Raw genomic sequence first — 27841 nt, forward strand, 5'->3', positions numbered from 1 at the left:
GTATCTAAAAAAAAATCAATCCACCATTTTTATAAAACACTTATTTCTTCTTTAACATTAAAATAATTCTAAAAAAAACAAAACCTGTTGTTTCAGAGAAGGCAGAGGATCAGAAAAAATTGTATACTGAAATGTATGCACATCAGCCTGTTTCTGGGTAATCTGAAATTGAAATGATCCTCCTTCAATGTGTTGAACACAACCATGAGTTGGAATTTGGTGTATTAATCAGATTCATGGACTAAAAAAAAAACATACTGATAATCCAGTGAACACATTGGCTTGAGGGCGTCCCTGTGGAGGTAGCCCACACTTTTGGTTGATACACTGTATTTCTTTTGAAGGTGTTGAACTGTCCTCTCAACATGAACATGGACAGTTAACAGATCCCAGCAGGCAGAATGTTCAGGCTGCAAATCACAGAACCCAAGAAATGTATATGGGTCAGTCAGGCTGGATTACAACGGTTAACAGGCTGTAATCAAAACTGAGAACAGGCAACAACAAAGATGGACTGTAAACACTAGTTTTACAGTTTACACTTTACAGATAGTATTATTTCCTGACCTATTCATATACATGCTCTAATCTTGTTAAGGGAACAATCGTGGCACTATTTCTTGTGCCTTTAACAAACCCCAAAAGAGCAAAATCTGATCCTGCTGTGCTCAAACGTAGCCAGAAAAACTATAATTTAAAGCTGGGAAACTAACAATGATCCTTTCATCTGCAAGTGAATTTATAGCACAAAACTGTGTAGAAGTTTCCTGTATTAAACCCAGACTTCAATCCACCTGTTCACAGACGTTTCCCCATCTAGATCGAAGGCTGCTTTCCGCAGTGAGGAGTAAAAGCTTCTGACAAACGGAAAACAGCAGTCAAAAAACCAGCGGGAAATTGCACCCTGCATTTAAAAGTTTGGATTTAATTTGGAGAACAGGTGACTGCATCAAGAATAAAAATCAGAGTACAGACGGTATTTCACAAGACGACAGCCTCAAAGAAACCCTGTTATCTTATGCACATCATCACAGTAGACTATGATGGCTAACATCCTTGAAATCAGCTAGTTGAAAAAATCCAGAATGATTAGTTCGCAGTTATTACCTGCTCTGTTTTTGTATGGCTATTTAAAAACCCTGTGGTATATACAAAGCAGTCTTACCTTACTTTGAAAATCTGTTTTTTTAACAGCAGATGCAACAATGGGAGTGCGATAGTGACTTTCTGACAATGGTCATTACTGGTTTAGCTTTAGTCTGAGCAAAACCTGACGTGAAGTTGTCACAGACAACAACAAACAGTCCAAAGAAAGCTTGCGTTATTTTAGGTAAAATGTAGAAATTTTGAACTGTGATAACTAAAAATTAGGAATTTAAAAACAGTGGGGAAGGTGATGCGCTTTTCATAAACAGTCGTCCAACAGAAATATGTTAACAGACTGGAGCTCAGCTGTAAAAGTCACATTTTCCCTGGGTCCAGGAGAACACCACAGCCATCCAGGCAAGGTATCTTAGTTTCTTTGGAAGCAGAAGACGGTTCTCCCAGCTCAGCTCAATCTCCGTAGGTTACTTTGGTCCACAACCAAACAGCATCCTTCAGCCTCCTCTGCCCTTTCACTTGGCTGTCCTTAAAAGTTGAATGCAGTGTAGTTTTTGTTACCTTGGTACAATTAATGCCATTTAGCGTTATTCCTCCATCCCCGCTTAGCCACAGATTAGCGAAAGCAGATTCGCTTTCAGGCTCGGGGTGGGTTGGTGAGCACTGCCCACACAGGGAGGGTGGTGCCAGCCCTGTTCCCTGCAGGAGAGAGCTTCTGCAAAAAAAAAAGCAGTCTTTCTGCTCCTTTGCTTCCAAAGTGCTGCTGCAACCAGCCACTGACCCACCACTGCGATGCCCCCTTCTCCTGGACCCTCCAGTGCCACTGCCCACAAACGCCTTGGTCTCTAGGAATGCAGAACAATGTAAGAGAAGAACAGACGACTCCAGGAAGTGGAACAGGGTAAACGGGCCCAAGCCAGCTGTGCTGTCTGTGATCAGTCCCTTTGGCTGACGTAAGAAGTAGGCGTTTCTTAATCTCCCTTAGTAAGCAGATCTTCAATGTAGGCGTCCAGCTCATCATCCGTGTTGATATCGATGTCCTGCAAGGTAGAGGATTAAATTAAGCCAAAGCTGTGGTGCCTGCTATTCGGCACATTGCAGCCAAAAATTATAGCGGAACTGCTGAAAATCTACATTTGAATTCGTAACGTGAAGTGAAAAGAGTCACTTCCAAACAAAAGTATCGGATCTGACAGTCAAGAGTACAGTCTGGTGCGTCTCGTAAAGGGAGAAAATATCCTTTAGGGATTTCAGAAACGTGTGCTTGCTAACAACATTCGATGAACAAAGAAAATAAAACTATTATTTACTTTAAAAGCAGTAGCATTTGCCCCAGCAAGGTAATTCAGCTGGACAGCCTGAAAGATATATCCAAGGTGCTTCACGCCAACTGAATAGGTCTAAACCTTGGATACAGTGGGTGCCACTTTCCCAGCAGTGGCCTGATAATTCTTACGAGCTGTCCCCTGTCCAGGCAGCGAGTGAACAGCGCGTGGGAGCCCAGCCCTGGCTGCAGCGCTGCTCTCACCTCCTGCACTTTCTGCAGCAGAGCCACGATGTTGGTGCGCAGTTTCTGCAGCTTCTCCTCCGTCTCGCGGAGCCTGGCTTCGGCGCTGTTGCTCTTCTCCTCCACGGCCCGGGCCCGCGCGTCTGCGCGGCTCTGGTAGGAATTGCACAGCGTCTGCAGCCCCAGCTCGTATTGCTGGAAATACTCCTTCTGTGGAGGCAGGGCACGGCGCAGGCGTCAGCCCAGCTGCCCCACCCGAGACCGTCGCGTATTAAGATATAATATCTAACTTATGCTTACAATTTCCTCACAAACACAAATATTTATGTGTTAAATTCAACTTTCTAGAGTTTTGATATTTAGAATATGTAAGAAGGTTTAATAACCGCTAGTCAATTATATAACCAACAACGCTGTCTTCCAGTGTTCCCTGGTGAACCCTGGACGTCCCCCCATGCCCTGTTGATGAATGGTTATCTAACGGCAGCCTTGTGTCAGCAGGCTCTCTGCTCAATCCCAGAGTGCTCCCTACCATTGGGAAAGCCACCAGCTCCTCTGCAGTCATGGTGTTGACATCATCCTTAGGGATCTGGAAATCCGGAGGGAAAAAGTACCGTAGCAACGTCCTGGAAGGATTAAGACAAAGGGAAATATGTTACAGAATTGTGTCTGCAACCATAAGAATCTTTAAAGTACAGGAAAGATATTAATATGCTATGGAGAAGACTGAAGGAAAAGTATATAAACACTTGGTTCTCCGAACTTGGAATAATCAGAGCACTTTTCACTTGTCCATTGAAAAAATGTGGATTACCTGAGAACACGAGTCCCCAGTGGTCTCATTTGTAGGTGTATGAAATACCAAGGCTTCACAGAACAGTCTGCAGGGTAACTGTGTTTGAAGAGGCGAACTAACTTTGCAATCGCACTGTACATCTCTATATATACGGGAGCCAGACACTCCTGCACAGCTGAACCGGTACAGAGAGATGCTCCGAGTGCAGACGATTCAGGCGTCGTGTCCTTCCTCATGGGTCCTGCACAGTGCAGAAATTACTACTGGCACTTCCAAATCGGATGGGGATAAAAGTAATAAAAAACCACTGAAGGGGCAGCATGGTTATCATTCTTTCAAGTAGGGTGCTACAACAGCATGCATAGGCTGCAAAGGAACAAGTAAAGAATGGAATAAACCTTTACTTGTTCCGTGGTTATCATTAGCATTGCTGCCCCGGTTTAATTCCTACAGTGCTGTCTGCGTGGAGTTTGTATGTTCTCCCAGTGTTTGCATGGTTTTCCTCCCGCAGTCCAGAGACATACTGGTAGGTCAACTGGCCCTGGTGTGAGTGTGTGTCTGTGTGTGTCCTGCGATGGACTGGGTCCAGACTGTACCCTACCTTTTGCCTGCTGCCTGCCAAAATAGGCCCCAGCTGCCCTGTGACCCTGATGATAAAGTGGTTAGAAAAGGGGAGGATGCCACAGAGGTCTGGAAGCCCCGGGATCGGTCGGATACCCTCTCCGCAGCCCGTTACTCAGCCCCTGGCCTACCTCATCATCACAACCAGGCTCTCGATGACTTCCCGGCTGGCCGTGGGCTGGGTGGTGTCGGGCTCCATTCGGGTGGGGGCTCCTTCCTCCTTCTCCACGTCCTCCAAGGTGTCGGGACTCTGGGACTCGGGCGTTGGAGGACGCATCAGCCGCACATCATCACTGCCCTTCAGCACCCTGCCAGCAAGACGCATGTGCACACACACACCAACCGTGAGAAGGGCAGCAGCAGCATCACGGACAACATCCCTGGGCTCTGGAGGACTGGTAACCACTTCTTTTCTTTGGCTATTTCATACCCCGCTTTGGAAGGCAGGCAGCTCAAGTACATTCAAGACAGTTGTGCTGTTGCTGCCGCCAAGACACGTTCCGTTTTATTGCAAATTGTCTGTCCACCAATTGCACCTTGCCTTAGACAATTCCTAGTGAGCAGGCTCAGGGTTGCCGATCAACGCCTGGCGAGCAGGATCAGCTAGATCAGGGTTGCCTATCGACGCCTGGCGAGCAGGATCAGCTAGATCAGGGTTGCCGATCGACGCCTGGCGAGCAGGATCAGCTAGATCAGGGTTGCCGATCGACGCCTGGCGAGCAGGATCAGCTAGATCAGGGTTGCCGATCGACGCCTGGCGAGCAGGATCAGCTAGATCAGGGTTGCCGATCGACGCCTGGCGAGCAGGATCAGCGAGATCAGGGTTGCCGATCGACGCCTGGCGAGCAGGATCAGCTAGATCAGGGTTGCCTATCGACGCCTGGCGAGCAGGATCAGGTAGATCAGGGTTGCCGATCGACGCCTGGCGAGCAGGATCAGCGAGATCAGGGTTGCCGATCGACGCCTGGCGAGCAGGATCAGCGAGATCAGGGTTGCCGATCGACGCCTGGCGAGCAGGATCAGCTAGATCAGCGTTGCCTATCCTCAGGATCGTGGTTGCATATCTAGCCTCAACATGGCAGCATGTTTACATCACTTTTCACGTACACCTCATCTGTACACCACAGAAAACTAGAATATCAGGTTATTCTAAAACCTTTCCAACTGGATTAGTAATTGTTATGGACATATTACAGAAAGCACTGTGTTGCTTACATTACCCTTGTCAAAAAGACCTTGATTAATGTAACCAGCATGACTATTTTATAGAAATGGAAAGAATTCAATTATTCAAAGAAGTGTGCAAAAAGGTCAAAGAAAGTGTGCCATGAGAATGAACTCCACACCATTGCCTGCTGCTTCTATTTGTGTGAAGTGACAATGCATTGCTTTGTGTGCGTGGCCTCCAAAACGTTCCACAGCAGGGTTAAAATATTTCAGGGTTAACCTCGGAACAGGTCATTTTTTACCATTTCCCCTACTGTGAACCAGTGCTCTGCGGAAAAACCTTGAAGAAATCCCTGAAATCGGAGATGGCAATCCGACACTGTTCCGTCTACCTGCTGGTTTACTCCAACCATATTGTAAGGAACTCGGGAAAGCCTTCCCGAAGGGAAAAGGATACTTACCACCTGCTACGAGGGGTGATGGCAGTGGGCACGTAGTCAAACTTCACTTTCCAGAGAACGCCCTGCTTGCCAGCTTGCACAGACGAGACGCGGCCGGTGAACCACTCCTTGTTCACCTTCACTTCCACTAGTAAGCCTCTATCTGCAGACAAAGGGGACACTGTAGGCGGCCTGAAAGAGCGACCCTGCAATGACTCACGCCCTTCACCTCTGCGAGCACAATCACGCACGGTCCAAACGAGGATGCCGCAGTGGAGGCAGAATTCTTATATTACAGTACACCCTCAGCTCAGTGGACTAATAAATGAGAAGAGGTGTCTGTTATTGCCAAATGTCTGCTTAATCATGAATGATGTTTTTTCATTTTTTTCTCAAAATATGCTATGACAAAAAATACATATACAACACACAACTAACACCCGTGTAAGCAACTTTATTTAACTAGGCTCTGTGTGCCCCTTTGCTGTATTCTAATCCCTCATTGTAGCTTGTGTAATTCTGCTTTTCCTCTCATTGTTTTTCTGTAAAGCGCTTTGACAAGCCAATTGTAAGGGAGTGATATAACATAAAGTTTATTATTGTCATTAGGGCTCCATTGGTATTCCTGAATTTTAAATCTATGTAGTATTTATTTTTACCTTGTTTTATTATGTATGCATCTTACAGATCATTTTTTTACATAATTAGCATTATTTTAGAATTTACTTTTTAAAACGTACGAGTATTAAAAAATTGTTAAAGCATCTGAAACACAAACAAGACCCACCATGAGCAATTTGCCCACCCTTTACCTGCTCCATTGCCATTCATGGCTTTTAAATCTATTTAAAAGTATGCTGTACAAGAACATGTTACACTATCTAATGTTCAGTTAAAGCAAAGGTTTACTGGTCTGAGTCACTCTGGCCAGGCTCTCCCACTGGCTGGGCTGCAGTGTCTTAACATTCCTCCTGTGGATTCCTACAGCTCCTTAGAGCTGCTCACCTTTCTTTGCTGCCTTGAGATCCACTCCTGCTTCTTCTTCCTCTTCATTGCTGTCCGTGATCTGCCAACACAAGAGACAAGCCTGGCTTTAAGCACAGCAGGGTCTGGCTCTGGAAATGAAACCACGAGCTGATGTCTCAAACGCCAGAGCAAATCTTGTCCCACCGTAGCCCCAGAGCCTCCAGGTTTCCACTCCAGATGAGCTCTCCAGCTGCTTAACTGAACCCTAAGTGAAGGTAATAATTTGGTTCATCAGATCCTGTCGACTACGAGGAGAGGAGGGCTAAAAAATGCCTTTAAATGCACTCCAAATGGGTACAGGTTTCAAGTTACTTTTGTTTTTGTTCTTACCATCTTCCGACGTTCATGAACAGAAATGTACTCAAAAGCTTCAATTAGTTTAAACTTCAGGTTCAATTAAATAACCAAGAGCTCAGAGCTCGGATAGGACACCGCGTGCTAGAGAAAGCGAAAGCTGGCGTTCTCTCACCAGCACAAAGAATTCATCAAATTCTTTATCTAAATACACCACAATCTGGATACTCAGATATATGAATACCAAGAACCTTTATCATATCTAGATAATTTATCAGGGCGCCGGATGCATGTGTAGTGCCGGATGTGTAGTATTTGGGATGTTTTGCTCCCCAAAACAATTGCCACAGCCAACTAGATCTTTTCTTTCTGGCTTTATGTTTTTTTACTGCTGTATAGTACATCATTTTGGCAAAAGGCAGTGGTTCATCATAAGGAGTCATCATCACAAAGGAAAATTTGCGAAGCAAAGCTATAAAATGTCATCATCTCTGGACACGGAAAGTGTCAGGTGCACCAAGCTGTAACAGAAATGTTTTAGCTACCGACATGATTGCCAATCTTGGCTAAAAAACTGCGATAGCGCGTCCACGTTTCCAGTATCGCATGACGTCAGCTTGAGACCCACAGAACTGCAGAATTGCGGGCCTTGCCTGCCAGAGAGAGGGCTGCAGGACGAGCCACGCGCCAGGCTCTGCTGCAGCGACTGAGACCAGACACCGCCGCCTGTCTGTGCTGGGGGAAGGAGGCTACCGCCTAGAGGGCTTTTCGAAACCGCGCCCCATCGGGGGATCAGTGTACCTCCACCACCACGCTGCTCTGGGCTCTCCGAGCGCTTGGCTGCGACGCGGCCGCGCGTTTTGGCTCGGCCACTGCTCTGAACACCTGGGGCGCAATTGCAGCCGCCAGCCTGTTTTTGCCAGAGCTTGGCCTTTTCTCTTCTTCCTCCTCCTCCTCCTCCTCCTCCTCCTCCTCCTCCTCCGTGCTCTCAGCAGGAGGGAGTGTCCTCCGTCTGGAGCCAGGCATCTGCTTCCCAGCGCTCTGCAGATTCAAGGACAGCACATCGCACGTGACTCCGGAGAAGGGGCAGTCCAATACAACACCCGCCACCAGAACAGACAGGGGAGCTTAGGGATGTGCAGAAACCTCAGGCCCTCACCTTCCCCACGTTGATATAATATTATCCTTATTCAAGGTCCAACTGCGACGCCTTTAACATTTCCATTGGTTAAGCACACCGCACTGCAGGAAAGTCCATCGTTCAGATGAGATATTAAGCAGACATCCCGACGAGCTGGTCATTAAAGATGCAGAGGCACTGTGCTTAAAAGCAGGGATGCTACCCGTGATGTCCTAGCTAAATTTCACTCTGGCTTTCAACCTTTTCCATAAATCCATCAGAATGAACAGTGAAACACGCCCCAAAAGACACAGGTGAAAACTAAGCAAAAGTCCAGTTAAAACCAAACAACGACTGGGCTCCTTTGCCCAAAGTCTGTCATCTTGTGTTCTTAATTTAGTCTTTAGTCTTAAAACATCCCCTTAATGCCACAGAAGGGAGTTCTCATATCTCTACCTGATCTGCCGCATAGTGTTGAAAAAGGGCGAGAGGCATCACCCAAGAAGGTGCAGCACTTCAGTGGGTGATAAAGTGGGTTTCCTGGAAACATGTAAATCGCTATATAAATGCAATTATTGCTACTATCCATGCAGTCCTTCTCTCTGTTTGTAAATGTACCCAATTTTCCCAGCCTTTGTGATGCACAAGGTTTATTTTAGTTCAAAGGAATCCTGGGTCGTGGTTGTTTGCCTGTTGGCCACAGGGGGGCGCGTGCCTGCGGAGCAAGGGGGTGTGAGCAGAGTCGAAGAAGAGCGCAGTACAGTACCTCCACCACCACGCTGCCCTCCGCCGTCTGCGCCCTGAGCTCCGTCACTCTCCCACTCTTCTGATTCACCGCAGGTGCCGAGCCGGTCACCTTCGTCTTCTTGGGCTGCGGCTCCTCCTCCTCCTCGCTGTTCTCTGCCTGGGGGGGGCCTCTCTTGCGCTGGCTCCCTGCGGGCGTTGCCTGCTTTGCTGTGCTCTGTGCGGCGGAGGGAGAAGAGGGGAGAAGGGCTCATACAAGGCTCATACCTCTTTGCTCGGGAGCCGACAGCAGCTGGCCGTCAGCGGGAACGCTCCCCCTCTGCATGAGCAGGCTCGTACTCAGCTTGTACGCCGCAGTGTGTCAGAGCCGTCACAATCACCTGCTGTCGTAACAAGCCACTGAGCTGACCCCCTTAACACCCTCACTACAACACATACTTCTTAAACACCCAAGGAGCACTCAGTAAATCTGATGTGCTTTTGCCGTTTCGATTATCCAGAGTTATTTTTGACATATTTGGTATTTTGTATAAAGATAACTCAGGCGAATTTAACAAACTTCCAAAATGGGAGAAAAGGTTTGATTTCGCGAGGTCTCCCCACACAGCGTCCCTCGCTCCAGACGTGCGGGGTGGAGTGTGCTCGTACCCGGGCAGACCGGCTGGCCGCCGCCTTGCTGGGGGCGGGGGTCCGGGCGGGAGGTTTGGGCGCGGGGGTCCGGGCGGCGCTGGCCCGGGCGTCTTTCCGGACGGGCGGGGGGGTGGCTGGCTTGGTCGTGCGGGTGGGCGTGGGGGGTTTCTTGCTCAGGGGTGGAGGCTTGACGAGGGGCGGCCGGCTGGGGGCGTTTTTGATCATGGCGGGCAGTGGCGGGGAGCGAGGGCGCTGCACCCTCTCGGAGGACCTGGTCGCCTGTCGGGTAGAAAACGAAGCACTGTCAGCCGGCAGCCTGCTGTCAGCTCTACAGGACACAATAACCGCAGGACATTCCCGTACGGTTATGACTATACTTGAGGGAACCAACACATTTGGACAAAACTTGCTGGTTCCCAAGTCAGAGCAAAATACTGGCAATACCAGTAACACAAGAAGTCGTATGCCGGAGTGACTTTTCATGAAAATCTCGTAGAAGAGCTCATCAATCTAGGATCTTCCACTTTATTATACTTTTCTCAGGCAGGAACACAGTTCACACACAGTCTTAAAGTCAATATGGGTCTTGGGCTGCTTTATTACCTGAGAGCTGCTCTCAACTGCAGGTTTCATGCTGACCTCAAGAGGCAGGGTTTTCAGGTCTGCCTGGGATTTCACCACTGTGGTTTTCTAGTGGAGCAAAAAAAAAACGTTCCCCGAGTTAAACGTCAATTACACGATCAGGACCAGTTTTAGGCAGCTTAATTATTTTTTCTTTACTTATCCTTCCAACTCAAGCGAATTAGCAGGAGATGCCTTTCCAAGAGTGCTTTAGTAGTGGACACACCAGAAAACAGAAGACATCCTGCCATGGGAAGATTTGACAGCGTACCACTCCACCTGCTCGAGTCCCCCAGATGATCAGTCTAACACCGTGGTCATACATTAAACCAACTCTTTAATTTAGATTCTGTGAAATCACATTTTATGAACACATAACAAATAAGGTATGACCAAATGTGCAACACTAAAGGAGACAGGAGTACAAAATCATGGGTAGTTCTAACTCATCAGCTGAGTTGTTTTCTTTTTTGACAGATACTTGCTTTACTGCTGTCTTTCTGCATTGTAAATGTGTTATTTACACCGCCTAGTGTAACAGGCTGAGGGGGTGGTTCGGAAATCAGGCTCAGTTTGGACTGTTTGAGGAGCTGCCGGGCCCGTTCATTTCCCAGACCCATCACCTGCAGGGCGTCCAGCTTCTCCTGCTGCTGGCGGATCCTCTCCGAGAGCTGCTTCTGCTTGTCCTCCGTCGTCTTCGCCTCCTTGCGCATGACTCCTACAGGCAGGTTCTGCTTCTGCTCGGGAGTCTCGCACCTACAAAGTCGCCACGCAGGAAAAACTTGTTATTAAAAGACTTGACGTTTGGGTCCGCTGGGACTTCTTTATTTTTTAGAGAGGTACAACCACGTCGGAGCAATCATCTCGGCAGATTTCAAATGATTTCATGCAATGTATTTTTGCGCTTTGTTTCGTTTTTTTCGGGGAAAATCTGCCTCCTGTGGGACACATGGGCATCTTTGTGGGGTACATTCCTTCACTGTCACCTCTAATGGGCAACAAAGAATGGCTCACAGCCTTTGCACAATTCATTTTTGGCACACCGCAATTAAACATGCATGCCTCCCCATCAGCTTAGCACTGCTGTGGAGTTTTCAAACCTTTCTACATCACTGACAGTACAAACACAGGCCCTCTACAAGCCATCACACACTGCTGTGCTCATGTGCAATTCAGATTTTCCTTGATGCTGTGTAATGGCTACCCGTTTCATGTGGCAGGGCCCCGTATATGCAGCACGGCATCTTCGTGGTCACCTGTTTTGTGTGCTGTCAGGGTTCATGGAGCAGACCCAGTTGTCAGGGTACTGCTTATCTACGGACTCCATCTGGAATGGAAGAGTGCGCCACCGCAGACACTTGTCTGTGGAAGAGGGAGAACACGGGGAAGGCCATTAAAGTGTGGAACACCCTGTCTAGGCAATACCCATGCTTCTTTTAAGGAAAAGGTCAACTAGCTAGTAAAATCCATACAAGCCAGATGAGCTGAGCTGTCTCCTGTTAATGGCAAACTTTACGTTTTTATTTGCTTTTAAAAGTAAAATTCACAATAAAGGGCTGGTGTGGGCCCCTGCTGAGATTTCTAGACGGTTTGATACGTCCAAAAGAACGGCTGCGTATAAGTTATATGCCATCAGATTTACCCCTTTCCCCATATGTAAAGGGCAAACCTTTAAACAAGACATGCAGAGACCGTCCATTTCACAGACACAACAGTGTTAAAAGCAAAAAGAAGGTGCTTGAAAGGAGCCAGTAAATCTCTTGTCTCCGTTTCAGACCTCTTAGTACGCTCTGAATAACTCTCAGCATTTGCCTATGATCAATCAATAGAGAGAAAAGGGAACCTGAATAAGTACTGGGTTAGAAAACATTTTATTATTCAAAGACAACTTCCTTCTGGCACAGCCACCACTCGTGCCTCCGCTACACCTCTGCGAGGACAGTGCAGACTCTGCGCCTCATCACCCGGCTGGCGCAGAGCCAGGCAGAGGCCCGCTGGCACAAAGCACCCGTCTGCGAAGAGGTCAGCGCAGACAGCGGGATCTTACCGCACTGGATGGTGATGGGAATCTCCATGGCCCGGCGCCTCTTGTACCGCATCTCGCTTGACGGAGGCTGGGTCCAGCTGGCCGACAGGTAGCCAAACTCATCCCAAAACTTCACTATCCCCTTCTGGGCTGCAAGGAGCAGAGGACAGGGGTCAGCCCTCAGCTGCGGACGCAGCCAAAAAGATATCTGGTCTCCGAAGAAACTTTCAGTTGCAGAGAAGTAGGATTTAAGGCCTTATCCACTAAATATAGAAACCACCATGAATGGATTTCTTGGTGCAATCAGAAGCAAGCATTTGAAGCTCAAGAGTATTTCATACAACAATGTGATTTTAAAATTATGAGAATGGTAACCAATATTCCAGAATGCTAAATTTATTCAACACATGTTATTTCCTTTGTTATTTTTGTCACTATCCTGTTTTTTTCCCCCCTTAGATTCGTCATGCCTAAGTAAATCAACTTTCAGGTTTCTGTTAGGCCTGCGTAACTGAAACATGACTGAAAATGTCAGGATCCACACCCTGCGGTGTTTAAAACCGCACTGGTTTCACTGCGTCCCGCTGGAACTACAGGGCAAACAATTAAATCTGAAGTCTTTAAATCTGACATCTCACAAGTGGGGGTGGCTCAGACTAAACCAGTGAGGAAGATGAGGGAAAGAAAGGAGGCAGACTGCAGTTCTCACCAATGGCAATGTCCCTCCAGTACTGTGCCAGGTGTTCTCCCATGGCTTTCAGGAGGTGGCGGTACTCCTTGGCGTCAGCGAAGTCCTGTTTATTGTGGGTGGGCTCCAGCACCAGATACGGCACGTCCACCACCCCCACCACACCCCCACATGCCCTGCACAGGGAAGAGTGACACCCCGAAACTCAATTCTGCCAGCAGTGATCTTTGAAGCACACTGGAGTCTCATCATTACCTTTGAACTGGAACATAACTTCTGGGCACTGATTATTATTGGGTTCTGAGCTTTTGGATCAAACTCTATGAACTCTGTTCTCCTCCCCACTGGTGTGTGGTGAGCGTACTGGCACATCATCCAGATGGGGGCTACACACGAATCTTGGTGGGGGGGGTCCCTATTACCTGTAAAGCTCTTTGAGTGGAGTGTCCAGAAAAGTGCTATATAAGGGTAAGCAGTTATTATCATGATTATGTGAACACATTTATCCCTACAGCTCAATTGCAAAAGCAACAATAGCTAGTGGCACTAGCAGATCACACCGCAGTATTTTAAAATCAAACATTTTACTTTATGAAAGCTTTTGACCACCATAAGTAAGCCCCTCTGTATTCCATTCCCTGACAAATTAGAAAATCTAGCATCACAGCTCACAGAGCCAAATAAAAATGCCACTTGGCCACTAACACACTTCTGCAGAAACAGCCATTAGAGGTGCTGCGTGGTGCAGAGCAGAGCACAGATGTGACTCACATTCCTCCTTCAAGCTGCGGCCCGACTTTCTCATACATCTTGATGAGCCGGCTGCAGTTGTACACGAACATGCCATCGAGGTCCCGCTGGTCGATATTCACGCCGAAAATAAAGCAGAGCTCCTTGGGCTCCTTCAGGGCTCTGAGGAGGAGGACATCACGAGAGTGAGAGACGTGAGAAAAGTGTGGACTGCAGATACAACGTACAGGATATGGAAGAGAAGGCACATTGCGCTGGTGACATAGAGCTGTATTATCCCATTAGGCTCCACCCCTAGACTGAGCTGAGGAGCCAAAGCAAACTCATCTGATTCACACACTCCTGAACCTTCTCAGAGGTGATCCTGGACATTTATTTCTATGCATTTATGGTTTCTGCATCTCACCTCTGCTTGGCCTCATGGATCTTCCTCTTCACCTCCGCCTCCCTGCGCAGCATCAGAGCAGAGTCCTGCGATTTGCGCAGCACGACCTGAAACAAGAGCAGAGCTGTATCAGGAGGATGTGGGAGGGCGTGGAAGGAAATACAGCCCCCCAACCCCTGCTCCCAAACTGCGCAACGGTCGAATGGCAGCCCTGCGTTTACGTGCTTCAGGACAGAGTCCCATTCCTCATTCGAAGAGCGAGCACTGTCTGAGCAAGAACAGCTTCCTACCCGCGCCTCCCTGGTGAGGTCAGCTCCCAGTTTCACCTCCAGCGCCAAACTCTTGCTTTCCGCCTCCCTCGCCTTCTCCTCAGCTGCAAGAAGAGCACCGACCCATTAAAAGGATCGACACAGAGAAATAACATAGCAAAAAAAACTGAGGTTACCGGGCCCAGCCTACCTATTTTGGCCAAGTGGTCAGCCTTCTTCACTTCCTGCTCTGCCCTCGTTTTAAAACGTGTCGATGTGTATCTGTACATTCTGGGGAAAGAACGAGGGGGAAAGGAAGTTCAGAAAACTTTGCAGAATTCCAGGTGGTTTGGTGCAGGAATTCAAGAGTAACTGGCATGTGTTTATAATGTCATAAAGCAGTGATGATAAATTCCACTGTACACAGATGCAGAGCATTTGCACTAAATGCAAAAGAAGCATGCAGAATTGATGTGCACCTAAAACCCCAACAGCAGTACTAGTAGCGAGAGAATTAACGGCGATATGCACACATATAAAGAGTTTTCTAAGGAGAATGCAAGAAGTCGCACATTATAAACAAAATTAAGTCATTTTAAACTTCCAGCTAAATGAACAGGGCCAATCAAACCTTTAACCAAAAAACAATGTAACATATTTGAACAAATAAAAAACGGAACTTCAAAAAGTCAATCTACCTTTGATCTGCAGATGTCAAAGTCAGGGTTGTAACATGCGAACATGGGTTGGAAGTAACAAATATAACAATAACAAATATGTTAGCGTTTCGTCCCAAATTTGTGTTGCTTTGGTTTGTTACTGCAGAGTTTATAGCAAAACCTCAATGTTTAGTTTTTGTAACTTAATTATATATGTAATTCAATACGGATCTCTGAGGCTTTAGAGTCACTCTGCTGCCTTGCAGTGACAGGTACCTTGGTTTGTAGAGGCAGCAGGAGAGCCTCTTGGTGCGGACCTTGTGTCCCTGAATGAAGATTCTCATTCTGGGGTCGATGTAGAGCACAGCAGCATAGGCTCTGAACGACCTCCTCTCTGGTTTCCTGTGGACATGGACAACTTGCATTGAAATAACTCAGTAGATGTTTCTGCCCCACAGCTCAACCCACCCCCTGCCGTAGCCAAGGCCATAACAGTCTAGTCTAGCTGGCACAGGTTGTGTCTGGGGCGACACAGCGACGAGCGCTGCTGCGTTCCATCCCAGGGCTCCTCTATCTGAGCGACGTATATATGTTCTCTGTGTGTCTGTGTGGGTTTCCTCTGCACGCTTCAATTTCCTCCCACTGTCCAAAAACATGCTGGTGGGTTAAGCGGCTTCTGGGAAAACCGGCCCTGGTGTGAGTGTGTGTCTGTGTGTGTCCTGCGATGGACTGGCGTCCCGACCAGGGCGTAAGCTGCTTTGCGCCCACCAGGATAGGCTCCGGCTATCCTCTGACTGGAAGAAGCGGAGATAAAATAGATGAACGGATCGTTGTACGAAAATAAAAAGACTGGAGTACGAAGACTCAATTCTCTTCTCAAAAACAGTGGCACAACACAGCAGGAAAAGTGTGCCGTCCTTCTCCCCTGCTTTGTATTTCAGCAGAATTTGATCTGAAAGTGGAATCTCTGTTCTGGAGTGAAAAACGTCAACCTGTCTGTGTGTAAATGATTATAATGCAAACTCTTCTATTCTAATGCTGTCAGGTCTCTTCACAGGAGAGAGAGAGAGACCCTAAAAAAACACAAGCAAAGTCCCTTCAAGTTCTTTTCATTTCACTATTTCACCTGTTCTGTATGAACTGTGGATCAGAGTCACCCCCCACCCAAACAGGCACTCACACTCCCTCTGGGGGGGTCCCCGACATCAGGATGTCCCGCGAGTCCGTCTCCACGTCCAGCTCTGGCTCCCGGGTGTCCATCAGCTTCAGGTTGTAGATGATGACCAGAGTCCCTGGACAGACGGCAAACACACCAGCCAGCAGTGAGACCGTGCGAAACCCAGCTCCCGGCAAGAAGCCGCTTAACAACAGGTCAACAGATGGCCACTAGCAGATAATCTCAATGGATCCTGGGGTCCTCCGTGTCCACGTGCAAAGGTATGGAGCCACAGATCCTTACCACTGTCCCCTTCAATCTTGCCAAACTGCTCCATGAGCTGTGCTTCTGTCTTAAACGGAGAGTACTTGTAGATGAGCTCCGTCTCGATGGCAAACTTCTCAGGGTTGTCTGTGACTGGCTGCTTGGTTTTGTTATCCCATGTAGGCAGGGGCACGATCACCTGAGGTAAAACACGTGTTTCTTTTTAAACTGTTGCATATTTTACCCTCTTAACTTACAAATGCACAAAGCACAGTAAAACACCTCTCAGAAAGCTAAAGCTTAGGTCTCACAACACCTTTATATGTTCAGTGAAGCACCTGGCCAGGATTCAGATGATGATCTGTCTGCTTTTAGCACTGAAACAGGGAAATGCTCTGCTTAACACCCTGATTCACTGTCGCACTCACCTCATCTATGCCCTCTTCCTCGTGAAAGGTTCGCGACAAGAACAAGCAGGTCAGTTTGTCCTCTTTCTTGGTGAAAAGGATGAAATCCTTCCCGATTCGCATGGAGCCTCTGGAACACAGACAAGGCGCCCTTTCTCAGAATCAAGCTCACCTCACGTCTGAAAAATCACCATCGCAAAACTTTCCTCACTTCCCCCTTCATACTGCCTAATTCAGATTAATTTAGGACTTCAGGACAGCTTTACTGCTGCAACCCCACCCCGTCCTGGAACAGATAAGCACAGCACCAGCGCTCAGACACTTGTGCATCGCGGAGCTATCTGCATTCCTCATGCCTGGATTCTGGAATGCTAGCAGCGGGGCTTCTAAGCTGGAGCACAGATATCAAGAGGGAAACAGCTGCGTCAGCTAAACACATCAGCTGTACCACTGCAGTCGCTTTGCCCGGTCCCTCTTCGAACCACAGGATGTGAAAAAGGGTCTTACGACTTCAGCCCGTTGCCATATTGCCCGATTTGCGTTGACTCTGGGGATCTTTTGCTGGATTTTCCAAACTGTATCACATGTGTAGCTTCACCTGGCAAAAACAGACAGAGAGCCTGATCAGCGGCCAAAGACAAACACTAACACGTTTCCATCCTTTGAAAGCCACAGGTCCATATTTAACTGCTCATTACACACCTGCATTGCCTTGAGATGTGCAAGCTTCAGATTTTTTTAGAATGCAAGTGTAAAGGCCAGCCGAGTCTCCTGAAAGCCATCAGGAAGGCCTTGTGATCTAGTTATCCAAGAAGCTAAAACATTACCGCAGCCACTGCTGTTCCCAAACATTCTGGGTCATGCTGCACATCTCGTTTTCAAACAAAGAAACGCTGTTCTGACTTTGCTTCACAGATGCGTTTGGGCTTTTTGGAATGCAGAATGCAAATAGCAGACACTTGCAATGAACTGACAAAACACAACATTGCAACCGAAAACGAATGCGGCAAACCTCACAAGAGAAATTAGCATGTGGCATGTGGCATGTTTCCACCTATCCCCCCCTTTTCTAACCGATCTATCCAGTACAGGGTCAGAGAGGAGCCGGAGTCTTTCCCAGCAAGCAGCGGGTGCAAGACAAGGCACACCCTGGACAGGTCGCCAGTCCATCACAGGACACTCACACACACTCATGCCAAGCGACAATTCTCCCAGAATCCAATGAACCAACCAGCATGTCTTTGGACTGTGGGAGGAAAATGGAGCACCCAGAGGAAACCCACGTGCTATGAGGCATCAATACTAAAAACTGCGTCACTGGGATATCCATGACATATTTGAATATGGAACAAGTAAAGGTTTATTTGCTGATGCAGCTACTTAGTTGAACATATTTGTATATGTGCAGATTTTCATGCAATTAACATCCATTATGAATGCTGACAGGTAACTGTTTTACACACAAACAGAGGATTAAATCCACAGCAAGGCTTGTACTCACTGGGGTCCATTCCAGTCCCATCGTCAAGGAAACACAGCATGAACCCACCACGCAGCTCCGGCTTCTTCTCTGGAGAGGAGAGGACAGAAAGTGGGCCAGAGAGATAACACCGCCCTGCTCTACAGAGACAGACACTCCTGACAGCATGAGGAGCTTACGGATGAGGCTTACCCACTTTTGACATACACGTACCGAAAATGACCTACGATTCTGGCCTTTTATGTGAACTTGCTTGTTTTAGCCAGTTCAGCTACTCAGAAGGTGAGCACCTAGCAATTTAAAATACGTTACCCACTTTCGAAAACTCATAAGAAAGATACATTAAGACTTGCAAATTAAATATTTTCATAAAAAATTATGAACCCTCTGCCTCATTTGGAAACGCGGATGAATCTATCCAAACGTGATTAAATGGAGCAATATATACAGAACAAAAGTCAACAGGTGACTTCAAAGTCAGTTTAAAATAAAACATAGAAGCACCCCACAATCTGGCCAGAACAATAAAAAGATTGGCAAGAGCAAAATTGGGTTTAAAATCCATTGAGAGTGAGAGTGAGAGTTTTAATTTGCTAAGGTATGCACAGCAAAAACATAAACCTACCAAATTGCTAAGGTTCAAGACTGTGAGCCGCTGAGCTTTATATTTCTAAATTAACCTGATGAAATGAGGCATGAAGAAGATGGTGACAGTAACAGGCGATTCCACATTACAAACAGATGGAGGCTTATGTCCTGACAACATACTTTCCATTTATTAGTCAGAACCCTTCCTACTGCTTGCTAAGATAAGTGGCCACAAACTTAAAAGAGGCATAGAAGAAACTATTTTGGAAATATTTTCGACAAAAAATCTGCAAATACGGTTTTCGCACTCAGGGCTCCTGTACTTCTGCAACTGTTCCCTTTGCTGAGAGCTCTTTCATGAACACATCACATTACTCTGCTCTTTCTGCAAGCAGCGGCGGTCCTCATAATAACTACAGCACAGCTAGCGCCTGAGGAAACATAAAAACACCAAAACACCTTCCTCTCGGTTCAGATCAGAAGTCAGAGTAACCGCCATACTCAGCTGTCAGACAAACGGACCATACTGTTTGAAGACACAGTACCAGAAACAGATGGTTGAGCGCAGTATGTGAAAACTACCTGTGTAGATGTCTATTCTTGTAGCATCCGCATCCCTGCAAAGAGAAAACAACATTAGATATGATCTGTGGGAAGTGGAAGAGGCAGCAGATAGATATTCTGTGGTTACAAATGACAGTTTCTGCACTACCTCAACTGATTTATGAATGGAACTAAACTTAACAAAGCTTAACATACCTACCTTCCCTTTGAGAACCTTGCGCTAAGCTGAACATCTACACAAACAGCGAGCCAGGATGAAAGGAAGAAAGCGGGCTAGAAAGAGGATTTGTACCTTGCGTTGTCCACAAGCTCAGCTAGGGCTCCAAACAGGAACTCGTGAGTGGTCCTGAAAGAGTGAAAAGAAATGACTGACTCAAATTATGCGACAACGATACTGAGTTTTTTAAAATAATAACTTGTCTAGGTGGAACAGCAAACTGCATTAGCCGAACAGGGGGCAGCCAAGGCCCACTGTAACTGCACTGACACTGGGGGCTGTGCAGGAGACATCTTGATAGTCCAGACAACCACATGGTCATTTTCGGGACCGTTTATACCAATACAGGACCACAATGCAGTGTGGTCCTGTAGTGGTATAGATAATGTGTAGATAATGGATGGGATACACATTCACTCAGGCAGAGGACGGACCATTTAGAGTTACCCGGTAGCCTCAGACAACATTCCTACATTCCACTACGGAAGGTAACTGGAGCACCTCACTCACTGACTGTACTGACTGTATTGTATGTATTGTATTATTATTGTATCATTCGTTACACTGTGCTGTGTTGACTGTATGAAGCTGCTGTTCCACTGCAATTTCCCTCACGGGATCAATAAAGTATCTATCTATCACCTGAAGCTTCCACATGGCCAAGAGAAAAAAACTGTAAATGCTACACGGAGAGCACGTCAAGACAGAATCAAACTCGAGACACTAGAGCCGAGAAGTGCAGTGTGTTCCAGTCCCAAGTCAGCCAAACAGGAAGCCATTCAGCCTGACTGGATCCACAGCAAATTTCAGGTTTTGCCAAAAACGCATAAAACGTGTGAGTGTATGCACCAACCCCCGACAGCTTTAGGACAGGAATTCAGCCACCCGCTGCTCTTAGAAGGAATTAAGGAGAGCAAGACCTCAAAGCGCCAACCACAGACATCACTGAATGTGCTGAATGTCTCACATTGTCCAAAAACTCAGAGGTGAAGAAGCACTGCGCTCTCAATTTGCTTTAGTGTAAACAAAAAGCCATTTAGCTTTTAAAACGGATGTTTCTTTCCTTTTTCCCTGCAACACAATAGTGTACATTTCAGAGCTACAGCAAGTGAAGCCCGACACTGTCAGCAGTCATCAGGGCCCGGAAAGGAAGTCAGACATGAGAAACACAACCCCCAGCCTTGCAGACATTTACAAAGACACAAGGGCTACAAGACGCAGGCTCGATGAAAGAAGAGAGAGATGTGACATGCACACAACTTCACAACTTACTTTTTTACTCATCTACAGGTGATCGTTGTTACACAAAGACTTGCCAAACTCACAAAGGCAAGCGATGATGTTGTGAATGACACTGAGAAAGAGACCCCAAAGACAGCAGGCTAATCAAATGGGTATCACCAGGGACACTGCATGAAGATGTACTCATCAGAAGTTCAAGGCACACTGAACAAGGTACGTTTCCCTCCAAGAACAGTGAGAAATCGTCTTCATACTGATTGAAGGTGTACCAAACTCATCTGGGACATGCGTGAAGCCAGAGCTCAGTTCTGCGTCTCAGAATGTTTAACCCTGTGCATACAGTGGCCCTGCTGTTTCATCTGTAAGAGCTTATGTGGTCAATACAAGCAATAGACTGGCACAGAGCACCAAGCACAACAATGTCTTTAAACTTTAATGGGTAACAAGATACTTCTGTGTTATTATTTATTTATGGTAAATAACGACTTTTATTATTACAATATTGTTTATGGTAATTTATGAAGCCAGCCTCAACCGTCTCCGTTTCCTTTATTATGATCTGTGATTCATAAGGCCTCCTGCAACTCTCCCACTTCCAAAAATGATGAACGATGAACAACTCCCCTCATAGTGGTTTGGGTAAGTAAGAGGATCCCTGGCTGACAGTTCATTTAAATCTGTTTTCACAGCACAGTCTAACACAACAAGACAAAGAAGACAGTAAGTGTAACAGGACATGAGAGTAACCTCATGTTGTTTGAGAGCGATATAGCTGTGGCGATGAAAGATTTCCTGAGTCTGCTACTTCTACACCTGGGGACACAGAGATGTCTCCCAGATGGGAGTAGTGCAAGTTCACAATAGAGGGGGTGTGACACAATCCGTAACACATTCGGTCTTCTAGACCACCCCTCGTCTGGAGAGTTGATTTGACTTGTCCCAATTATTTTGCCCAACCTATTACAATCCCTGTACCAAGAACTGTACTGATGTGACCCAACAAACAAGTGAGACAGTATGTTAAGGTGCTTTGTGACTTGCTGCTCAGCTGCAGGCACAGTCACATTGTAGTTGACAGATCTCAAGAACACACCAAGAGCCTCTTGCTTGGTGCTCTCACAGCTAGAGCAAGGAAAACTCAGAAACTGAGAGTGTCCCAGAGGGAAGAAATTATGTCAAAGTTACTTCAAAATCAAATAACTTTATTGGCATGACAAATTAGTATTGTCAAAGCAGTAAAAATTAATAACCACACAAACATTAATGACAATACAATAATATTACTTGAGAGGCTTAAGTTCCTCTGTTCCTCTGGCTCACATACAGAGATACCACTTGCTGAATCACCAGCCCCTTCCTCCAGTAGGATCAAGGGCTGTTCCAATTCTACCAGGTGTGGAAATGCTGGGATTGGAGGTGTTATTCTGAGGAAGGATGGCTTTCTAATGCCAGATGACTTCATCACTGCTTCTCCCTGCAGGCAGGAGAGTAGCATGTCCTTTCTCGGTAGCCAGGTCTGCCCGAGTTGAAGAGTTTCTATGGCTAGGCTATGGTCATGCTGCTCCTTGTCACCTCTCACCCTAGTCACACTCAGCCAGCATGTAGGGCTCCACAGCCTTCCAGCTTCAGCTGTCTGTGAGTCCCAGTGCATGAGGTAGGGTTGTTGTAATAGTCTTCATTGTAACACAGCAGTACAAACTACTGCACACATAACGTGCAATCAGTGAAGGGCACTGCATTCCTCCAATTCTTATTCTTCTAAAAACCCAGGGTCTTCATTTCTGAACAGGTTCTTGAAGTTACTCTATATCAATGTTGTCTCCATCTTTAAAGAAATTATGCTAGCAAACAAATAATATTTCTCTTGAACGATCTAGACATTTTGGTATCTTTCTGACCCCTTAATTTATTCAGCCTTCTGAACGCCTTATTTTTCCTATTAATTTAAAGCTGGAATTTGATCTACTTTTATGTGTAAGCGACACTTTTATTCCTTTGGACATGGTAAATTGCACGAAAAAAACAAAAACCTGCAGCTTCAGACTGATATGGGGATGAGGGTAACTTATATTAGCATCTCAAAATAAAAGTCTGCAAACAAAAGGATTATACAAACATGTCAAATTAAGCTAGCCTCTAATACCAATTATCTTTCCAGGGTGTAACTACAACATGAAATGGTAAACAAATTCAGTGCAGAGTTATACTCCCCAGAAATGTAGCGCTTAAGGGTATAAACTGCAAAGGTGTAACTGTTATCTGATATGAGGACATTTTAAACAAAATGAAACGAGACCAGCAGTCACAGAGCCCATTTATGTTAATAGTTAAAGTCAAAGAGGTGAAAAACACTTGTTGTCCATACTAAATTTACCAAACCACATTTAACACACCCAAGGGTGGTGGTCACCACTATGCTGCTACCAGGTCTGTTGCAGAAAGCCCTGCCACTTCAACACACACTTGAAAACAACTAGATAAGATCAATTTATTGGTCATATACAATTTCTTGCATTAGGAATTCGTCTTTCGCATACCCCAGCTTGCTCTCCATGAGACACACAGACAGGGAGAGAGAAGCTGGGGGTCAAAGCGCAGTGTCAGTCATTTTTATGGCACCCCTGGAGCAGGTGGGGTTAAGGGCCTTGCTCAGGGGCCCAACGGAGTAGGATTCCTCTGCCGGCCACAGGATTCGAACCGGCAACCTTCCAGCCACAGGCGCAGAGCCACCGCACCGCCCCTTGAAGATGGAGCTCAAATCTTTGTGTCCAGAGACAATCAGAAGGATTTCAAATAATGAAGATCTCTTTTAAGAGCGCAGAAGACGGGTCAAGGGTCAACAGCTGTGTTACATGGCAGCATGACACACATTCAGGAACTTTATCATTTGAGCATCACAGAGAATAAAATGAAGCAGATGGCTATACGAACAGCAACAGACACACAAGCCTGTCCACCTCCCTCTTTCATGCAATAAAAACCACCGTGAACAGGAGAACCATCCAAATATAACAAGGGAAATGTTCTTTGTCAGAAACAAGAATTCTCAACCTCTGTCAACTAGAAAAGGCAGCAGTCCAAGCACACATTAATAAGCCTTTTGACTCATTAATGACCTTTTCGACTTTTTAATAAGACCACATCCTTGGTCACTCAAACACTAACAAACACACGCAGAGCTTTAAGAACACGCTGAAGTAGTAAACTCCTACAAAAGACTCCGGAAGTTTCTTTATTTAGCCTCTGCAGGATTGTCTGTGCTGGAGTGGCTGGTATTCAACGTCTCCTTCACATGGCAAACTGTAGGCTAGAAGCAGAGCAATCACTTGTCATTCCTACAGTCCCAAAATCCAAACATGAGTGAAAATACCTGTCATTTACAATTCACAGGATGGGGGCTTCTCCCAGCACTACAGTTCTGTATACAAATAGCTCAAGAGGGCCTCCTCACAGAAAACATCACCTCTTGCACTGCGTGGCACTGAGGACACAGGACATGCAGGTCCTCGTTTAATTCCCTCTTCATGGGAACAAAACGAAGAAAAGATTTCACGCCAAACACGGTTCAACACAAACACCGCAACAAGTGTTACACTGAAGATACACAGAAAACAATTCTGACTTCACAATACAAAACATTTTTTGTCCGTGGTACTACACTTTCATCTCTTTGATGTATATGTTATAAGACAAATTTTATCATCTCCTCAGAAATAGCTACTGTTTTACCTAATTAAAAATAACTTCCTCTTCACACTGGTTATTTATCAACATTAGAAAGTACAGCACCAAGCAATAAGACTATGCCGAAAGTAAGATCCCAACACAAATACTGATTATACAAAAACAATTTAACACAAAACATGACTGCAACACTTCAGAGCCAGGCTGCTTAGCTTGCAGTCTCACCAACTCAGATCCACTGCAGACCTGTGCAATAACAGCTCCTTATTCTTTTTACGTTGACAATTCGCCATAAGGACAAGGACTGAGGGGTGGACTGCACTCAAGCACTGTGGGAAATTCTAGGCAGTATGGAGACCAGTCCCAGGTCAGGTTTTTCCGAGCTTACAGTCGTGGGATTCACCACTCCAAGGTTTTGGATCTGTGCAAACAGGGCTGAAGAGGGGTCACGACTGACCTGCCACAAAAAACTGGGGCAACAGCCACTGAGCATGACAGGACACAGAGCGGCAGACCCACAGCTCAGCCTCACTCAGGCAGGGCAACATGAGCTGCCTGAGGCTCGGGAACGAGGGGGGGTCTATAATTCATTCATATTTCGTTGCTGTATTCTTAAGAATATTCTCAACATCTGCATGATTAAAAAAACATGTTACTCCACATATTAACTGTATGTCCTTTAAAAAACTCCAACAAGGGGCTCTTGGGTGCCTCAACCTGCCAAGACACTTGCTCTGCCCACAGGCTGAGCTTGATGATCAGGAACAATACCACCACAAACCGGGGCTGTGTAATTAGCCACCTGCGACTGGGGTCTCCCAAGCATCAACACACAATTAGCTACACGCCAGGAGGTGGGTGGGCTCGAGCTGACTTGACACAAGACCACAACACCTGGGATTTGCACGTGAGCTTTCAGCATTGCCAGTGAAAACTATATCACTCCGCTGATCACTGAACACTCCTGTACGGCAATCTGGGACACGCGCCACGCGCTGTGTGCAGTTCTGACAGGAGTGCACTCTGAACGAAAGCCTGGACTGTCTTCATCATCAGCCCTTCCTGAGCCACACCAGGGACGAAACAGCAACCCAACCGATCAACAGGTGGAGATCACAGAATGGGCAGGAGCCCCCCCCAAAAAAAACTGCAATGCACCTCAAATGGTTCGACAGCGTTACAGATGGTCCACGCCATCAGATACTTACGAGTTTGTGTGCAGGTACTCAAACGTGAGCTGCGCCCGGTTCAGGCTGCTGTAGTTGGTGAAGGCCATGCTCCCCAGAGCGTCAGCCCCTGCTGGGGGGCTACAAAACTCTGCGACCCTCCTGAGCGGAAATCTCAACCAGCTCTGCAGGCGATGCAAGGTCAGCCCAGAAACGCTCTAGCAGACACGTCCGTCATCCTTTCTTCCCTGCAAGTAAAAAAAAAAGAGTGACCTTAAAACCATCCTTCTCCAAGGAACTCCTCAAACCTGCTCATGCACCAGTGTGTATTCAAGCGGCCGGTTCAGCACTGCAACATGCTCCGACGCTGCCCTCACTCCTGGAACGAGACTCGTAAACACAGCGCTGCGCCTCCATTACGGCCGTCGCGTCGGTCAGTCAGCGCCCACCACGCGATCTTGCACGCACAGGGCTGTATCGCCAGGAGGCGTTTCACTCGCTTTCCACCTCCTTACCGGTAAGTTGCGGCGCCGATTCCGAACCCCCCGCCCCCGCCCCAGTCCGGGGGGTCGCGGCTGCCTGCAGACGGGGGCGCACTCCCCTCCTGGCGCTGCTGGCGCCGCAGCTCGGATCCCTCACGTGGGAGGCCCTCCGGAGGCTGGGCTTCGTCTGAACTTGTCCAGCAAAACACCCACCCGCTTCCACTGGCACCCGTACGACACGACAGCTTTAGACAACCCCCCCCAGCCCTCAGTTACAGCCCCCTGTCTCCCCGTTTTTAACTGATCTCAAAGCTCCCCCCTCTCTATCTCCCAAATCTTCCTCAAGTGTGTACCTGGCAGTGGTCATTGGGCGATATCCCTGCCGTCCTGTTGCAAGCCGCTTAAATGCCCTTCGTCTCCGCTTCCAGATTGCGTTTGCTTCCGTCCACGGCCAACTTAGAAGAGTTTGAGTTCCTATTATTAATATTTTCTATGAGACGGAAAGCAGACACCTCCGAAGGCCGCGGAAAAAAAAAACCCTCCAACTGCACCTCCTGGGTTCCTCCACACAGAAACAAAAGTCTTGCCGAGCGCCCCCCGAGCCCGCCCCCTTCCCGGAGAGGATCAGCCAATCGGACGATACCGCGCCGACCTTCCCGACGTCTGATTGGCTGTCCCGTTGATCACGTGCCGGGGGAGAAGCGCACAGTTCTTGGCCATGTGACCAGGGTGCATTCCCACAGCTTCAGTCCGGGTGAGAGTGAGCTGTGCTTCTCAGCAGGCTCTGCTGTAGCTGCATCTGCGCTCAGAGCTAAGCCGGAACCCTCTTTTTTTTTTGGCCTTACACGATGAAAACAAAAAACGAAAGGCGGCTACTCTTAATTGGTCGAACCGCCTTTTTTATTACCCCCGAAAAGCAATGATGTTGCTGTACCACCACGCTCTCGCTGCAGCTCAGTCTGACGGCCCAAGGAGAAATTCAAGAGGCCATATTTTGGGAAAGAAGTGAACGAATTGAATGCAAAATAAGGGCTTATCGCCACTTTTTAAATAAGGGTAGTTTTATGTGTCAGACGTGCCTTACTTCATTCTAATGAGCGTTTTACTTTTCAAATGTGCAGTAACTAGCGATGTGTCTGATTATAGACTACAGGTACATAAGGAAGCGCCTCGTAGCACTGTACGGTAAGTGATGTTAGAGGGACAAGCCTGCAGACGTTTTTTCGACTTTGTGTTACGAGCTCCGATGCCATAGGCTGTGGTCTTCATTGCAGAAGGGAGCTAATCGAATTGCATGGGCTATTAGAATCCTGTCGGTACGTTGGTAATAATAACGAAACGAGTTTGTAAAGATGGTGTCAGATCGTGCTCGTGTACATGCGCGTTTCGCTTGAAGCATTACGCAAAGCATGGTCACTTACCTCGAAGATTATGATCTTGAAAGAACCATTGCAATTAAAGATATAAACGTCGTCTGCATTGTATCTTTATCCTATACTTTTGTATTCGTCATTACGGCTTTAAACGCGGGGCTTCAATGTGCAAAAACAATATGGCTGCTGTATAGAGACCTGCAGCAGAGGTCCTCGCTAGGTTGCCATGTTAAAAATGTGCAGGAGCTGAGCACGAAATGGCCGCCATGTTTTGTACGGTGATGCTTCACAGAACCGGGAATAATGAGATGATAACATGCAGGTTTCTTCCCGTGGGAGAGCAGCCTCACAGTTGAGAAATGTGGCTGTTTTGCAATAAAGAGCTTGGATTTCAA

The 27841-nt window shown here is 47.0% G+C and overlaps 1 protein-coding gene across 8 annotated transcripts; it reads right to left on the bottom strand.

Moving 5' to 3' along the window:
• Nucleotides 1-906: 906 nt before the first annotated feature.
• On the bottom strand, nucleotides 907-26649 carry morc2 (MORC family CW-type zinc finger 2). Of its 8 annotated transcripts, none has more exons than XR_016094355.1 (28): nucleotides 26427-26649; nucleotides 25634-25839; nucleotides 19575-19628; nucleotides 19301-19335; nucleotides 18152-18220; nucleotides 17158-17248; nucleotides 16672-16780; nucleotides 16283-16442; nucleotides 16004-16115; nucleotides 15100-15225; nucleotides 14376-14455; nucleotides 14207-14289; nucleotides 13938-14023; nucleotides 13553-13693; nucleotides 12803-12957; nucleotides 12115-12243; nucleotides 11324-11429; nucleotides 10691-10823; nucleotides 10050-10136; nucleotides 9465-9725; nucleotides 8839-9033; nucleotides 7754-7993; nucleotides 6638-6698; nucleotides 5654-5795; nucleotides 4157-4333; nucleotides 3141-3234; nucleotides 2630-2854; nucleotides 907-2141 (listed from the first exon to the last, which is right to left on the bottom strand). XR_016094355.1 is itself a non-coding variant. In XM_088936022.1 (28 exons), exons 2-28 carry the CDS (start codon nucleotides 25699-25701, stop codon nucleotides 2073-2075), a joined length of 3252 nt encoding a protein of 1083 aa, XP_088792148.1. In that variant the 5' UTR covers nucleotides 25702-25839; nucleotides 26427-26649; the 3' UTR covers nucleotides 907-2072. The 8 variants fall into 8 exon arrangements, 6 of the variants coding, with proteins under 6 accessions (XP_088792148.1, XP_088792152.1, XP_088792150.1 ...); XM_088936022.1 differs by having other exon boundaries at nucleotides 2630-2818; XR_016094356.1 differs by lacking the exon at nucleotides 7754-7993.
• Between the last annotated feature and the right edge of the window lie 1192 nt (nucleotides 26650-27841).

This window comes from Atractosteus spatula, chromosome 17, assembly GCF_055471065.1.
Source record: "Atractosteus spatula isolate fAtrSpa1 chromosome 17, fAtrSpa1.hap1, whole genome shotgun sequence".
Classification (NCBI taxonomy): Eukaryota; Metazoa; Chordata; class Actinopteri; order Semionotiformes; family Lepisosteidae; genus Atractosteus; species Atractosteus spatula.